This window comes from Sipha flava, unplaced genomic scaffold, assembly GCF_003268045.1.
Source record: "Sipha flava isolate LNK unplaced genomic scaffold, YSA_version1 66_pilon_pilon, whole genome shotgun sequence".
Taxonomy (NCBI): domain Eukaryota; kingdom Metazoa; phylum Arthropoda; class Insecta; order Hemiptera; family Aphididae; genus Sipha; species Sipha flava.
The window spans coordinates 1,880,987-1,898,106 of record NW_020273606.1 but is presented as its reverse complement, the minus strand read 5'-3'; the positions used below and the strand labels follow the sequence as shown (position 1 = coordinate 1,898,106).

The following is a 17,120-nucleotide window of genomic DNA, read 5'->3' as shown; positions in this document are numbered from 1 at the left end:
AATCATAGTAAGAGGTCAACAACGGGTATTTTATCATATTCATTTAACTTTAGATTCTCTATTTTAATGTTTAATTTTCTATCAATAATATTCATACGACAATTTCATATGTGGTCCTCTCAATCTACGTATTGCATAAATCATGTACGAATCATATTGCCATGGCAATCGCCACATGTAAAGAGGGCCTAATACATAAATAAAATACAATTCCCTCGGGAATTTTCCCGATCTCCCGGTGGGCTAGTCCGACCCTGGCTATGCGCTGATGATACTAGTAGAGTCAATGCTTTTTCAATTATTTGTAATTTTTTTAAAAACTAAAAGTGTTGGGTTCATTATGGTGAAGAAAATTTATTATTTTAAGGTTTTTAAATTTTAATACAAATGTGGACTATTTAAATGTAATAACAATTTTAATTCTTATCATTTAAATGTAATTAATTAATTGTCTATAGGTAGTTGAATAAAAACATATTTTTTTGAAATCAAAAACGAAAAGGTGGCAAATTTAGATTTTGCCTATGTATACATTTTGTTTAGAGCCCTGATCATTATTTACTCTATGGTCATAGGCGTGCGTAGATTCTGTTTCCGATGTGGCTTTTATTTTTTTTTTTATCACTCACCCCCTTATAAAACCTCGCCTTAAAAAAAAAAAAAAATAGATGTACAAAACATAAGTAGAAATAAAATTTATTAGAAAAACTGATGTATAATCTGATTATCAATGAACGCCAGTCAAGGCAATTTTTATTTTTTTATAATTTGATGAAATTGATAAAAAAAACTTTCGATTTTCCAAAAAAAAGAGTTATTAGCCCTTTTTACCTAAGTACCTAGTACATACCTAAAAAATAGTCTCAAGTGGCTATAGTCCTATAAGCCACACCCATGCGCACGCCTATATCTATGGTCTTAATCAGGGCTCGGAAGTTGTAGCACCAAAAATTTTTACTTTTTAGTTCTTAAATGCGCACTTAAAAACTCTAAAATATGCGCTATAAATAGCACGAAAAATAAAAAAATATGCATTTAACTTGAAAAAATTATAAATTTATTAGGAAAAAAATTAAATGTAATTTCACAAATTTTTGGAGTCATAGATGTCCGGACTGGTTATATATTATAAACTGTTAACAAAAATTTTAAATTAATTAAATATATTTGTAAAAGTGTACTAATAATTAAATTATTTTATATAAAATTAGAAATTACCCTGGATTATTGAAATGTTTAATAATCTAATGCAATGATACTATAAGGGAAAACAATGACGTCACTAACTATTAATACATCAAATTGTCGATGAAAACATAAATTAATGTTTGATGAGGTCTATTTATTTCTAATAATTCAAATATTCATAAAAATATAACCAAGTAAATACCATTATTATTAACAAAATGTAATTATTTCCTGTATTATGTGAAATTATACTCAAAAATAGCACTATAAACCCTAAATTAGTAAAATAGCAGTAAAACTCGTAAATATGCAAAAAATAGCTAAATTAAATTTTGTGTATGATATCAGAGTAGTGTAAAACATATTTGTATCTTACTTTGGTTGTTCTAGGATGAACCAAGATTAATATGCATTTGCTAGAATTTCCAAACCCAGATCATAATTATACACTTATCATTGATTGTTAAGTTTTTATCAAGAAAATGATTATTTAATCTTTAATGTAAATTTAAATGAATAGCATGTTGATTTATATTTCATATGATTTCTTGTAATAGAAATACATAGTTAATAATTATTTTTAATACTTAAATTATGTACCTATTTATGATACTCTGCTGTAAACAAATTATTAAATACTTAAAAATGTTAATATAATAAACAAAAATAATCAATATTAATGTTCAAAAATAAGCGAATACTATGGAAAGGGAAACTATGCATTTGGACTGACTATATTATGACAGAAAAATAACCTAACTCGAGTCTGAATTTACTATCTAGTTAATGAACTCAAATATATTTTTTTAGTTCATTAATATTAAAACCGGTATAATAATTAATACATAACTAATTATAAATATTGCGTGTTATATCATATATTTATGTAAAACCATTATATGAAAATAAATGTTAAGTAGGTGAAGCCTAACATTCGATTGTAGTATTGCATAGAGGTTTTTTATTTTTTGCAAAATTATATTATTATAAAAATGAATTGCAATATAATTTATGTAATTACACTGGTACATGAGAAAAAAAAAGTCGAAAGCAAAAACCCAAATCATTTCAGACTCGACCCGAAATTTTAGTTGGCGCAAATGTGTATAGGTTCACTGTAGAACATAATAAAAATGAAATATTTCATTATAAATCGTCAAAGATTAAAATATTTGAAAAAATCATGTGCTAAAATCGATAATAACACTAGGTATGTGAAAATACATATTTTGCACGTTGGATTTATGCCTTCGATTCGTAAGGTGTTTACCTACGGGAAATAAATTGGCTACAAATCGAGATTACGTGAGAAAAATTAAAACGAGATTCCTATAAATTCCGAGGCCTAGATCAAAGTGATAACACTATGAGTAATAGGTATTTCGGTTTTCTAGCGGTTCCCGATAGTATTCACGATAAGATAAAAAAAAATATTGTTACGCACACGCACACATACGGTCGGAGCAACAGACCATAAACGTCGTGTACTCATAAGGTGTGTGTCGTAGCGAGCAACACGGGCACGCCTGCAAGGATAGGGAAGGAATACAACGCAAAATCCAAACTGTTCGACCGAGCGTACCTGGATGCCGTGCGTTCTGCCGACGGTCCAATCGCAACAGGTTATCGGGACGCGACGAGCGTACCTAACGTCACAGATCGAAAACTTGAAAAAACTGGAAAAATAATAGCACTACCACGTCGTCGTGCGTTCCATTTGAAACACTCTGTATGATTATTATTATTATTATTATTATTATTCGAGTGCGCGCATACCGCCAACGCCGCCGAACCCCACCTACTTTCGCCACCGCCCCGAATGAGATCATCGGTAGGAAGTGAAAGGGAAAATCATATTATCATTATTACGAAAAATAATAATAATAATAATAATATAGGGCCGTAGACAAGCGCCGTGTTCCTCCTGGACCATTATTGCTGTCAATTAATATTAATATATTGTAGTGCTCTGTTGAACGCGGTGGCGACCCGTATGCGGACGACGCCGAACAAAGAGAGAGCGTGAGGAGAGCAACAGAAAACAATTTAATATCATCGTCGGTTCCAGTGTTCGAACCAAGAGCGATTCGAATTCTACCCAAGTAAGTGCCTCCGCGTACATGTTCGGCTTGTGATTTTTGTTGTCGTTCGAAGTGTCCGTCGGACGTGTTTTTCGCAACGTAAAATTATTTTACGCATTTTGTAACGTTCCGTATTCCGTGCAGCTTTGTTTCAACCGTTTCGCTTGCTGTCTTGCCTTTACTGTGAAACGATAAAATACGCACAAGTGGTTGTTGTATTCCTACATCAAGTCGTGTTCCATCGTCGTCATCGCCGTGAATTTACGTCTGGCTTGTCAACAATTATAATTTTTGTCCACTCAAATACGTACTGTCGTCGTCCAAGTAATACTTATTGTCTTTTGCGTGTTTTTGTATCCATTTTAAAGATGAACAAAAAGTGCGCCAGATGTGAGAAGGTCGTATATCCAATAGAAGAACTGAAATGTCTGGACAAGGTAAATGCTTTTATATTATAGTCCCAGTTGGTTTAATTACGTGTGTTTTGTATACTTAATATTTTAGATCAAGAACTGGGTTGGCCTGGGTATCATATAATAAAGAAATCAGCAGATCCCCGGTTTTTTGCAGGCATAGAGAATATAAACAATATTTATGTATAAAACATTGATTTTATGTATAGTATATGGGGATCTGCAGTTCAGGATAGCTTTTAATAAAATATTTACAAATTATATGAGATGTATAGGTAGATAGGTACCTAATTATATTGAACAAGTTTAATCTGTGAAAAAATAAACATAGCAGAAGAATTGTTTCACTAAAATAGTTCTAACTCATTTAACAGAGTAAGCATATTATTAGAAAAAGATAATTTAATCTATTTTAATTATTTGTAATTTAAAATAATTCCTATCGTGTAACTGTTGTCAATGAAATTATAAAAGTATTATAATATGCTTGATACTTCATTTGTTAATTTTAAGGTTTTTGTGTTTTTATGTATTTGCAGTTTTATTATTTCTCTGTTCATTTTGAATAATTTTTCAACATCATAAAATCTGATTTAATTTTTTTACTAAGTACCTACATAATTGAATTCATCTTAACTTTTTTTTTATTTTTTATTTAATTAAATTTAGCACTTATAATTTAAAATAGTTTGTTATTCATTTAATTCAATGAAATTACCTAATATTTTTCCTATTTACGTTTTATCAACACTTGGGCCAGACCACAGCTGATACTTTTATCTTGATGGTATTTATTATTGTATTAAATTTTATAACAAAGCTTATTGGGCTCAGATAGGAACCTCTGCCTAGACCAATCTAAACTAAGAAAATATTTTTCAGTTAATATTTTTGTATCATTATAGGTTTGGCACAAACAATGCTTCAAATGTCAGTCTTGTGGCATGACATTGAATATGAGAAATTACAAAGGATTCAATAAAGAACCCTTTTGTGAAGCGTAAGTACACTGTAATTGTATTTTATAAATTTATAATTTTTCTAACTTTGTACTTGATATTCCTAAACTAGCCAATTAAATTATTGTCAACAAGTGTGATTAATTTATACAATAGAACAATACTTCTTCTTCTTCTTCTTCTTCTTTGGATTTTTAGAACAATACTTATCATATCATATTTATAATGCTACTGTAGAATATGTTTATATGGTTTTACTTTTGGTGTTAACGAGCTAAATCATTTGATTATACTAGTACTAAATATTAGTCAAGTATTTCACTGTAGTAAAGATTAAACTAATGCTAAACATCCAAAAAATGCATACAAACATACAATAATAGAAAATAGACTTTACAATTATAGTCTACAGTTTTAAACTTATGACAATTATTTATGTTAACTTTTGATGTTTTTTATAAATTATAATATCTATAATTAATTTGATTGTACTCAAAAACAGTTATATTTTTTATCCATTTTCTATTTTTATATCAGAGTAACTATTTTATATTTGTTTCTGGAAACTAATATGAAATTATAATAATGTTAATCTGTGTATCTATAAATATAAAAAAAATATAAAAACTGGAGAAAATAGTAAAAAACTATTATAATTAATTAATATATAGTTCACTTTTGATGTATGAAAAAGTATAACTTATTGAGTTATTTAATCTTATTTGATTTATGATGAAATTATTATCGGTTTTGTTTAGTTTTAATTATTTAATTATATATCATTAATATAATTAAAATTTATAAAACTAAAAATGTTTTTATCAGACATTAAAATTAGTTGAAGGTACATTATAAAAATTATACATTATTGTGTAATTAACTTATAAATAATAGGATTTTTTTTTTTTTTTAATTTTAGTATTAGAAATATGTTTTTATTATTATTAATTTATTTAGAATCATATAAATGCATTTTATATTATTTTTGATAAGAATATTTTTTAAAATTTTTTTAAATCTTTTAAAAAAAATGTACCCTACAATTTTGCTGTAGTCAGTTATATTATGAGCGATTTTTAATTTTTGTCAATTGCAGCGTTATTGATTAAGTTACATTTGAAAAATATTCATCAAAACAAATCAACTCGCAAAATTATATTTTGTTGTAGTTAACAAAATATTTTATTTATTTTGTATAACCCTTTATATAAACCTGTATATAAACCTTTGTATAAACCTCCCCTCCAAATAAGTTGATGTTATATTAGCTGTTAGCTGTATGCATCATTTATTTTGTTTATGTACATTAATAATAGTATTTATACTATATTGTTATAAATATTATTATTTAAAATTACTTTTAAAATACAAATTCAACAAAATAGTTTAACTTATCATATAAAACTAAGTAATTAAAATTGATATTTTATACTTATGTACCTATATATAGAATTTTAACTGATTTACTTTTTAGCTAAAAAATTACCAAATTTGATTTTTAAATTGTCTTTTTATAACATAAATTTATGTTTTCCTTTTAAATTTAAACTTTAGACATAATTTGGTTAATTCATTTTTTATAAAAGTTTCATATTCTGATTTTATTTTTGTAGTAACCAAATTATATTTTTACATGATTTCATAAATAAGATTTAATTTTAATAAAATATTAAAACAAGATAAAATAAGGATTTTAGAACCCATATTCTATAATTTGTTTGTATAACATTTTTTAAAAAATACTTTTACTAACTGGCATAGCTATTGTAAGGCAAAATGGGACAATGCCCCGGATCACCATAACACAGAGGGCCTTGGAATTCTGGAACAATTCTGAGACTATATATTTTTTTAAATAATTGAAAATTGCGATAAATTTAATTTTTAAATATTATTTATGATCATTATTAAAGTATAATAATAATTTACCCAATATGCAATACGATTTTATAATATTAAATTAAATTTACTTTTTACTTTGTATGTTTATTAATTATCTGTTAATTATTTTTGTCTATTGTTTCATAGAGTAATTATTCAAATTTGAAAGAAAATATGACATGTATATCTTCAATTTTCATATAAACTTAATTTAAATTAGGGGGGACTAATTAATTTACTACATCAAAGCCTTTTTCTATCTAGTTGCAGTACTGCTTTTTTTTTTTTTTATATATATAGTAACCGAGAACTGGGCGAGAATTGTTTGCACATTGCTGCCGTCCAAAGTTGCAGTACTGCTTATATCTTATTTTTTATTAAATTATAACTATTAAAAATATATACATAAAAACATATTACAGAACTTTCTATATTTTTCTGCTTCAATCTACTATTTTTTAAATTGCAGGAACTTAAATAGTTACAAAACACAAATTTAATGAATAAGACTTATTAGAATAATTATGATATGTGTACATATGATTATGACATTAGTATAATGGATAAAATAGACTTAAGTGATAAATTCCTTGTTAATAATCAGAAAATGATTAAACTATGTAATGGTATTTAAATGGGTAAATGAAATACTCTTGTCAGATAATATTAATTAAAATGTTTAATATTTAAATTTTTGTTTCATTAGTCACTAATGTTTCAAAAAATACATGGTCCAAATTATAGTTTACATAAATCATCAATTTTATCATTAATTTTGTTTCAGACACATTCCAAAAGCAAAACATACTACTGTTGCTGAAACACCAGAGTTAAAAAGGATTGCTGAAAATACCAGATTACAATCAAATGTAAGTTAATTTAACTATAGATTGTTATTAATATAAGTTGTACAAAATATTTTGATTAATTAACTTTCAATCCTCATGTACTCAAATATTATATATTATTTCATGCAATCTTTATGGATAGTTAACTTTTGGTGAGTATTTAAAGAATATTTAAATGTATTTGTATCATTGATTATACATTATACTATGAATTGTTATTAATGTATTTTTTATATAAAAGTTCATTTTATTTTATTATTTTTACTATCTATTAATAATTTTCTTTAAATATGGAGTGTTTATTGTAGTTTCAATAATTTTTAACTAGTCACATTTATTTATTATTTTTTTTTTTTTGTTTGAATATTAGAATTGCATTTATTTTAATGTTAACATTTGTAGTACTATTGATTCCTAGAATTAAATATATTAAAAGAATTATGCACATAAAATAAATATATAAAGAGTATTGGGTTTCTTATAGCTATTGTCTTTTGGATTTTTTTTTTTTGTTAACAAAATTCACTATATTAGAAAAATAAAAATATTTCTTACTTTTTTTATTATTATTGTATTGTAGGCACAGTATCATGCAGAATTTGAAAAAACTAAAGGAAAATTAACTCAAGTTGCAGATGATCCAGAAACTTTAAGAATAAAAGCTAATTCAAAAATTATAAGGTAAACATTGATTAATGTAAATATTTAAGTTTTAGTTTTTAAATATTTTATGTTAGCTTTTATTGTAAAAATTAAAAATATATTTACCATTAACTATTGATTTTTATAAATTATTTGTTGTTTTATAGTAATGCAGCATATCATGGAGATTTTTTGAAGAAAGCAGAGATGGAACAACGCCGAAATTTAAGTAATGGAAACAACGCAACAAATATTAATGAAGCAACAGGTAATTAAATTGAATTAAACACATTTGGTTTATATACATTATTTTTTTATTCAAATTATATAGCTAAGAATATTGTTGTGAACAAACCTATTCAAACTGATGATCAGAATAATGCTGTTAAACAGAATAAAGCGCAACAACATTTTAACTCTGGGAATACTAGATATACATCCCAAAAAGTTGAAAATAATCCATATCATTCTAGAGAAGATTCATCGGCTAAAATTCCTGCATGTTTAAATCGTCAATCATCTACTTTAATTTATTCATCTGATGGAGGAGATTTAGGTAAGTTTTCTTATATTTTAAATTTTAAAAATAAAGTTTATAATGTATATTTAGGAAGTTTATTTCTAGTTGAATATTATTGGTTATTAAACTAGTTGACAATTTTAAATAAATAAAAATGTGATTGTGTTAAATTATAATGTTATATAGTATATGAATGATTTCTCTTAGTGTATATATTATTGACATAATTTTTCAATTTAATCTATATTTCCTCTAAAATAATTGTTAATAATTATTAGATTTAATTAATTCTTTATTTTTGAATCAGGTAAACTGATTAAGATACATTTTAATTTTACAGCTACACAAAGTATTCACTTGTATAAATTTTAACATTGTACTGATATGATTAATATTGTATAAATCAATAAAATAATAATGGAAATGAAGTAATTTATATATTTGACTGGAGGTCCTTGGCTTATATACCAATAGTATATTATGTATTATATTATTTAAAAAAAAAACTATATTTTTTTTAGAACTAAAGTCTGACGTATTTTGATATTTAATTTGAATTTCTATTACTACTTTGTTTTTGATTATAGTATTAGTTAAGCATTGAAATTTGTTTTAATTTTGTTATAAATTCTGCATTACATAAAAAACTTTTTTTTTTTATTAATTTCATTTGAACATTTTTTTGATAAAAACTGCATTTAACATAATAATTTGTAGTTCTTGGTAAATTGTAGTGTATAACTGGTCCAAAAATATTTTATTATATAATTTACTACATTTTTTTATAGTAGTATTATGTATACTAAATGGGTTAACTTTAATTGTTTAAATAAAACTGTGTGAAAATTATACTTAAAGTTTAATTTAAATATTTAAACAAATTTTTTGGAGTATTATATCCGAAGTTAAAAACTAATATTATTTAAATATTAATTAAATTATTAAAGTATTTAAACTATATACTTACCACTAGAATAAAAATAATTTTAAACATTTTATTATTATACTATATTAATTATATAGTTTTGAATTTATATTAATTAATATAATACATTAATAATTTGAACAATTTTATAGTTAACAATGCCTTTAACAATCATCAAATTGGTTCAATTGCTGACTATGATCCAATTAAAAAGCAACAACCTTATGGTGGTGTTAAGTATACCAATTATTCTGAAAGCAAAAATTACAACTTTGGGGTATGTATTTGTTGCTATTTCTATTATTGGTTAAAAAAATAGGTGTCAGAATAACTGAATTGTTATATTATTTTAATTTAAGAGGGTTTACCGAGCTATGTATGATTATGAAGCCCAAGATTTGGATGAAGTTTCATTTACTGATGGAGATTTAATTGTAAATTGTGCTGCTATTGATGATGGTTGGATGACTGGTGTTGTTCAGAGAACAGGAAAATCCGGCATGTTACCAGCCAACTATGTCCAACCTGCAGCTATTTAAAATTATGAATTTAAATTATGTGTTATTTGTTAATGTTTATGATATGTTTATAATATGGTGAAAACATAATAACTATATATTAATAGCGATTTGTTTCTAATTCTTAAAACTAAATTTATTAAATTATAAATTTATTAAATTACTCCTAACTGAAATTAATAAAGAGCAGCTAATATGTGATATTAATCATATCAAATGAAACAATTCTAAAATTAATATGATTTTTATCTAAAGTAAAATGGCATTCCTATGTTAAAAATGTAACTATTGAATTAAGGAAACATTCCAGTATTTGAACTAGTATTTACATTTTTTTTTTCTTTATAGAACTACTTTTTAAGTCAATTTTTTAATGAGTTGCTGCCCCAAGTTGCCTTTTTATAAGTAATTAACTTACTGTTAAACTGATTTACATTTTATATTATTTGAAAATGTACCTATATATTTTTTTTTAATTTATAATTTTTATATTAAACAAAGAAGCAATAACTTTATTTTATTATAAAACAAATCCAAATTTATTAGATAACGTTTTAGTAAATATATTGTTAAGTAATAATTTATATTTATGATAAAATATTTCACGAGTTTACTATATATTACATACTAATTTTAAAATAGATTTTTTTTTGTCATTAAATCTTATTTTGAAAAATATTACCTTGTATAGCATATTTATTGTTGAATAAATATATAGTGTACTTTTGTTGAATCCCGTAAATTCTTTTTTTATGTCGTTTTCATTAAATTTATTGAATTTTTAAAAAACAAAGGTAAATTAAAAATTTTGTATAATATTTAATGTTATCAACAGTAATTTTTATAGTAAATGAAATGTGTATGAAATAAAATATCAGAATAAAATTGGCGATATGTAAACATATTTATGTTTTATTAATTTATAATTTTAATATTTTTATATTTTATGATAATAGCAAATTGTTATAATATTGTTATAGTATTTTTATATCCAAAAATTTATTATTCATATTGTATTGCACTTTTATGTTCAAAGTCTACTAAAAGTAGTTGTTAATGAAAAATTTAGTTATAACAATACTCAATTTTTTTTAATGATTGCTATTACCATTTGATATAAATAAACACGTATTGCATTCTGGATAGTAATAATTCTTATGTTATCATTTTGGTCATAGAATTATCATTGTAAGATTAAAAATGATTGATATTCAAACTCGTATTACCTGTTAATTTTAGTTAAAGAAATTCAATTACATAAATATTTTTTGGTTAAAAAGTTATTTAGTAAGAAAGTAGTACTTGGAAGTACTAAAAACAATTTAATTTATAAAATAAAAAAAATAGAATGATTCATAGATTTAATTATTTTTTACATGTCAGTGTTGATTATATTATGTTGTTGTGAGCTGGTTGCTGAGTATTGTTATAACGAATGTTTTTCATTTCATATTTTTTTTTTTAATATTTATCTTTAATTTATCTATAAAAATATAATATAATAGTTCCAAAATCGTAGAATTATAGAATGCTGAGATCAACAAAATAGATTATTTACCATCCATTTGCCATTTTCGCTCAATAATTAAAAACATTGCCTTATTATGTCCTATTCTTATTAATCCTTTCATTCTCTGCTACCTTTACCCTCATACGTGCATGGAAATTAAAACAGCATTCTGAAAATATAAATTTGCTACATTATTTTTTTTATTGAAAATTCATAAAACTTTCAATTATAGTACCAAAGACTTGAGTATTGAATTCTCCACAAGTTATTATTTTTTATCAATAAAAAAAAAATATTCTTCGAGCGCACTGTTCTAATATCTTTTTCATTTTTCATGATTCCCTACTTATTTAAACAATGGAATTGACTGGAACAAACCAAAATTTATTTAGATTCGGAGTTTTACTACTGGAATACAAATATAAATTATTAATACAGTCCTTAAATCACAGATTTTTTTATAATTTCTTGCAATTAAATACGGTTTTAAAATAATTTTTGAAGAAGTTGCTTGTTGAGAAAAATTTCAAATTCCTGTAGACCCATTCCATATCCAATTATTTACTAAACTATTTTGATTCCGTGATCATGAATCAGTGATTCAGTGATATTGCGATAATAAAAAAAAATAAAAAAATATTCTAGCTAAAATATAAATTATGAAAAAGTTTTATCTTAGGGTTACTATTGGTAATATATGATATATTAAACAATACAGATATCTAAAATTGAAATGAGGTTTGGTTTCTCAATTTTATCGATCCAGTTGTTATCCGACAAACTCATACTCTTATATATTTATATGTATATTATTACTTCGTACTGAGTGAAGTCTGTAGATATTAAACATAAACGGTTATTTTGTCGGAATATAATATCCATAGGTACGAGCTTTCAAGACATACAATAAAAATGACGCGAAAAAACCAGAAATTTGTTCTTGACACTAAATTATTCAGACAGTTAGAAGAAAATATCGATAAGATAACTGAAGAAGAACATCTTAGATTAGAAAAATTAGAAATAGCTCGTGAAGAGAAGTTAAAAAAGAGAAGAGCAGCTAGTAGAACAGAGTTACAGACCTATGGCATTTTAAGAGACAAAGATCCTAAACCTACTTTGGTCAGTGATATTCATTATCATTGCTAAATATTATAATTTATTGAGAATGATTTCTTTATTTCTTTATTTGAGAAAGTAAAAAAAAAAAAATATTATTTATTTATTATATTATAAATAATATTTTAATATTAATTTTTATTATTTATTTTCGGAAAACTATCATTTAAATAGGATTACTTGGTAGTTTATTAATCAACTATAGAAGATATTAATTGAATTATAAAAATATTTTGTTCGGAACTCTCATTAAAATAATATTTCTCTACACATAAGTAATATGATTACGAATTGTAATTTTCCTTTAAACTCATATATATATATATATATATATATATATATGTTATTTATTAAACGTATTAAGTGTGAAAATTGATACATCACAGAATTTAATTATCTTTAACAGTTAAACGAAGAAACGAAAAAAAAGATGGGTCCTATACTAAGAAAAGCATACGAATTAAGACAAGAGCAGGAAGACGAAATAAAACATTGTAATTCGTTGATATTGAGTGCTAAATGTCTTTCCATCAATTATGCGCAACTTGCTGAAAAAGAAAATAGACAGTATGTAACAGTCCTAGCTTATTGAATACCCTGAAGTATTCGAAAGTTTCTTTTTTTTTTTTTTTAATCGTATTTTAATATTTTAAAAACGATTAAAAAAAAAGAAAACAGATAAAAATAAATGAACAAAAATTAACGAAAAATTCTGGGTTTGAAGTTATTTTAATTAGTTTAGTTTATCGCATTTTGAAATCAACGTATTTTGGAAAACGATGTAGGTAGTACATAATTGTATATAACCTGTATAGCGCGATGCAAGAATTGTATTGGTTGCGAAAAGGTCATCGAAATTGGAAATATTTTTTGCCGCAATTTTTTTCTTTAGAGCATGTGAATAGAATTATTCAAAGTTTATAAAGTTTCATAAATAAATAAAAAAAAAAAAAATTTAATTTCAATTCCATATAAATGTGGAATTACCTAAAAATGTATGTTATTTAAAAATAACTAAAAAGTAGTTCTTTTTTTACAAAAACGGTGTACGTCAATGAAATATATCATTAATTACTATATAACATTTTTCTAATTATGTTTTATTATGTTAATAATAATTATTATAAATCAATTCAGAAAAATTTATACGGAACACATAATAAAAGCTAATCAAAGAAATTCTGTGGGAACAGGGTTTAAGTGTGCCATAATCAACTATGATTGATCATTTTTACTATAATATTTATGTTATAGAAAAGGTGAGAAAGAAGAAGCACGTAAATATGAATTGCTCTTGGATCAAGAACGTTATGCACAGATTCAAAAGTACAACGATGCTAGGGAAACAGAGCAAAAAAGAAAAGATTTATATGTTACGGAAATTAAGCAACAGATAAAAAAAAACGAAACTGATAAGAAAAATTTGGAAATCGCTAGAATAGCAGAAGTACGAATAATGGTTCTATACAGGATGTTTATTACCTATATTTATTCATTCAGGATGCACAAATTCGCATGGAAGGGTCACAAAAAGCACAAAATGATGAATTGAAACATCATAAGGAAAAATTGGAAAAAAAAGAACAGATTAGAAAAACTCTCTTGCTATTTAAAAGTATGTTAAATGACAAGAAATTAAGTGAAATCGAAATTGAAAACAATGAAAATCTAGAGGTATTTTTTGTATTAAATATACTTTATTGTAAAAGTAATCAATAATCATAATACTAATTTTGCGTTCATGATGAAAATCTTTAAAGCATCCCCGTAGTAATTGAAATATACTAACAAAAAATAATTAATTATGACTTAAAATTGTTCATTATTAGTTAAAACCAATAGTTTAACGTACAAAAATTTTTATTTTATATAGTGCTATAATACAAAATTAAAATAACTAAATAATAAAAAAATAAAAAAAGTAACTTTAAATTTATTATTTTTTTAGTGTTACATATTTACTACTATTGACTGTTGACTTTAACAAAAAAATGTAATAAAATGTTTTGAAGTATATACAATTAACTATGAATACGAGTAATTATTAGTAAGTAGGTATTTTTTTTAATACATTACACATTTAACAGGTTACACTTAAAAATAATTACCATTTTTTAAATCTTTTGAATTAAACATTTTTAAATTTGAATTTAAAATAACTTTTTATTAAATTTTTAACCAATTGATGACGTCCCAAATACAAGATAATTACATTTTGGTTTTAACTTTAATAGGTGCCTACTGGCAATGAACTCAATAAGCAATTCAGGCTTTTAGCATGTCGGTGCTTAAAAGTAGTTTAAAATTATCAATAAATTTAAATTTAAATGGTTTGTATTCTTACAGAGACTAGAATACAATCGAAAAAAACAAGAACAAGAAGAAGAATATAAAAAAGAGTTGATGAAAAAAAAAAATTTAAGAGAAAGAGAAATTAACAAAGTTCAAGCGAACCAAAAAGCTTCGCAAGATACGCAAGCCCTTAAAGACGAGTTGATGGCAATTCGTATCCAAGATAAAGTAATCATTTTCATATTTTTATGAGTTACACGTCGAGTTTAATTATAATGTATGAGATGGATTGTAGGTCGAACGAGAATTTCGCCGAAAAGAGCTAGAAGACGAAATGAAAAAAATACAAATAAATAATGATTTGAAGGAAGCTCGGCGCCAACAAATTGAAAGCAACCGGGAGAGTGCCATTATGGAAGAAAAAATAGATCAAGAGCAGTTAGATAAAATCCTTAGATTTAATATAGAAGACAAAAAAAAAAATGAAGAAATAATAAAACAAAATAATATTGTACATATACTAAATTAACTTATCTATTGGATGTTGATAGCATAATGTACTGATAAAAATATTATAAATTACTAGAAAATCAAAACACACCTCAAAAGTTTAAAGCAACAAATGGTTGAAAAAGAATTTGAAAAAATTAAAGAGAGAAGGATGTTTTTCCGGGAAGGTGTAACGTATCAAGAAAACAAAAATGCTAGAGAAAAAGCATTACGTATGACGGTAGAAGAGAAAATTGCAGAACTGAAGTAATATATAATATTTTTATTCAATTAATAAAATAATAACTATGGCTGTGTTTTTTTAGAAGACATAACGTACCGATAAAATATGTACAAGATATTGAAAGGAAAATAAAACATAAAAAATGGTAATAAATAAATAAAACATATAACCACACGGATTTAAAAAAATAATAATTTTCATTTTCTGAACATCTTATGTGTAATTTAATGTTGTAAGAATTCGTAAGATTTTTAATTTTATATTAATATTTTAAATAGATAAATTAGATTGATAATGAATCGAATAATATAAATTATATTACTTTTATCATGTACGTAGTTCATGATTTGAACTTATTTTATTTAATTTTTTTTATTTAACAATGAATCATACAACTATATAATAAAGCACAACAAGTAATAATGAATAATAATTTTTTTTTTTTTAACATGAAAATTGATACGATGTAGAAGAGCTACCAATGAAGCCATTTACTTTTAATACTAGAGAGGAATAATTTTAATAAAGGAGGTTTCTACACCACTTACGTTTGAGTCCTCTATTAGAATTTACATATTTTATTTTCAGGTCGGAGGAGGGTTTTGTTATTAGCGTACCAGGGAGATTTTATTATAGTGCGTAAGCAGATGGATTGGAAAGATTGGATTTTTTGTATGTTACTTTATATGTTACTTTGTATGAAGTGGCATTACCCCAAATTTGTATACCATAATACCATAAAGGATATATCAGCGCTTTGTAGATAAGAATTTTAAGTTTCAGATTTAATTTGGTTCTTAGGAGAGGTTGAAGTAAATGAAATCTGGTGTTCAATTGTTTCCTTTTATCGTATATATGATCTTTCCAAGTAAGTCGTTTATCAAAAATAAGCCCTAAGTATTTGACTTGGTTGGTTTGAGATAACTAATGGTTGTAAAGTTTGACTGACAGACAGTTTTTAGAACGAAGAGAGAAAGTAATGTGACTCGATTTGTTTGTATTAATTTTAATTTTTCATAGTATGAATCAGTTTTCAAGTAAGTTGAAGTGGTATTGTAATTTGAAAATTGCAACTGTGGGATTAGTATCTGAAGCTAAAATTAGATTAGCTTAGATTAGATAGCAAAATAAGATGTAGGTACATAGATTAGATATAAAAGAGGAGAATTGTGACTTTAGGGCACACCGGTGTTTATCATAAATTTGTTCGAAAGAGATTTATATATATATATATTTACTTGAAAAGAACGATTATTGAGATAAGATTTAAGTATTATAAAGTATGGGGGTTGGGAAGTTTATTTTTAATTTGTAGAGAAGTCCATCGTGCCATACTTTGTTGAACGCTTAGGCGACGTCCAGGAAGATACCTGAGCAGTATTTTTTTTTGTTCGAGGGATGATGTGATGGCATCTGTGAGATCGTTAAGAAGGTGGGTCGTAGAGTGATTTGCTCGGAAGCCAAATTGAGAATTAAGAATTATTTCATTTA

The 17,120-nt window shown here is 24.7% G+C and overlaps 2 protein-coding genes across 3 annotated transcripts; both read left to right on the top strand.

The window, feature by feature from the left end:
• Nucleotides 1-3,041: 3,041 nt before the first annotated feature.
• On the top strand, nt 3,042-10,066 carry LOC112691774 (LIM and SH3 domain protein Lasp). 2 transcript variants are annotated; one of them, XM_025566169.1, is made up of 9 exons: nt 3,042-3,290; nt 3,414-3,706; nt 4,588-4,682; nt 7,307-7,391; nt 7,951-8,051; nt 8,180-8,280; nt 8,344-8,568; nt 9,610-9,734; nt 9,817-10,066. In XM_025566169.1, the coding sequence occupies exons 2-9, from the start codon at nt 3,638-3,640 to the stop codon at nt 9,994-9,996; spliced, it is 981 nt and encodes a 326-aa protein (XP_025421954.1). In that variant the 5' UTR covers nt 3,042-3,290; nt 3,414-3,637; the 3' UTR covers nt 9,997-10,066. The 2 variants fall into 2 exon arrangements, with proteins under 2 accessions (XP_025421954.1, XP_025421956.1); XM_025566171.1 differs by lacking the exon at nt 3,414-3,706.
• A 3,826-nt stretch (nt 10,067-13,892) lies between these two features.
• LOC112691728 (probable serine/threonine-protein kinase irlB) lies at nt 13,893-16,743 on the top strand. Its single transcript, XM_025566100.1, has 5 exons — nt 13,893-14,278; nt 14,951-15,124; nt 15,192-15,334; nt 15,506-15,652; nt 16,650-16,743. Exons 1-5 carry the CDS (start codon nt 14,120-14,122, stop codon nt 16,741-16,743), a joined length of 717 nt encoding a protein of 238 aa, XP_025421885.1. The 5' UTR covers nt 13,893-14,119.
• The last annotated feature ends 377 nt before the right edge of the window (nt 16,744-17,120 follow it).

What these genes read in the sequence shown, in the direction of transcription:
- LOC112691774 (XM_025566169.1), top strand. Translation starts at nt 3,638, where the DNA reads ATGAACAAAAAGTGCGCCAGATGTGAGAAGGTCGTATATCCAATAGAA. An exon ending in GCTAATTCAAAAATTATAAG is followed by an intron (nt 8,052 to 8,179) that starts GTAAACATTGAT and finishes GTTGTTTTATAG; the next exon opens with TAATGCAGCATATCATGGAG. An exon ending in GCAAAAATTACAACTTTGGG is followed by an intron (nt 9,735 to 9,816) that starts GTATGTATTTGT and finishes TTTTAATTTAAG; the next exon opens with AGGGTTTACCGAGCTATGTA.
- LOC112691728 (XM_025566100.1), top strand. Translation starts at nt 14,120, where the DNA reads ATGGAAGGGTCACAAAAAGCACAAAATGATGAATTGAAACATCATAAG. An exon ending in AAAACAATGAAAATCTAGAG is followed by an intron (nt 14,279 to 14,950) that starts GTATTTTTTGTA and finishes GTATTCTTACAG; the next exon opens with AGACTAGAATACAATCGAAA. An exon ending in GAGAAAATTGCAGAACTGAA is followed by an intron (nt 15,653 to 16,649) that starts GTAATATATAAT and finishes AATTTTTCATAG; the next exon opens with TATGAATCAGTTTTCAAGTA.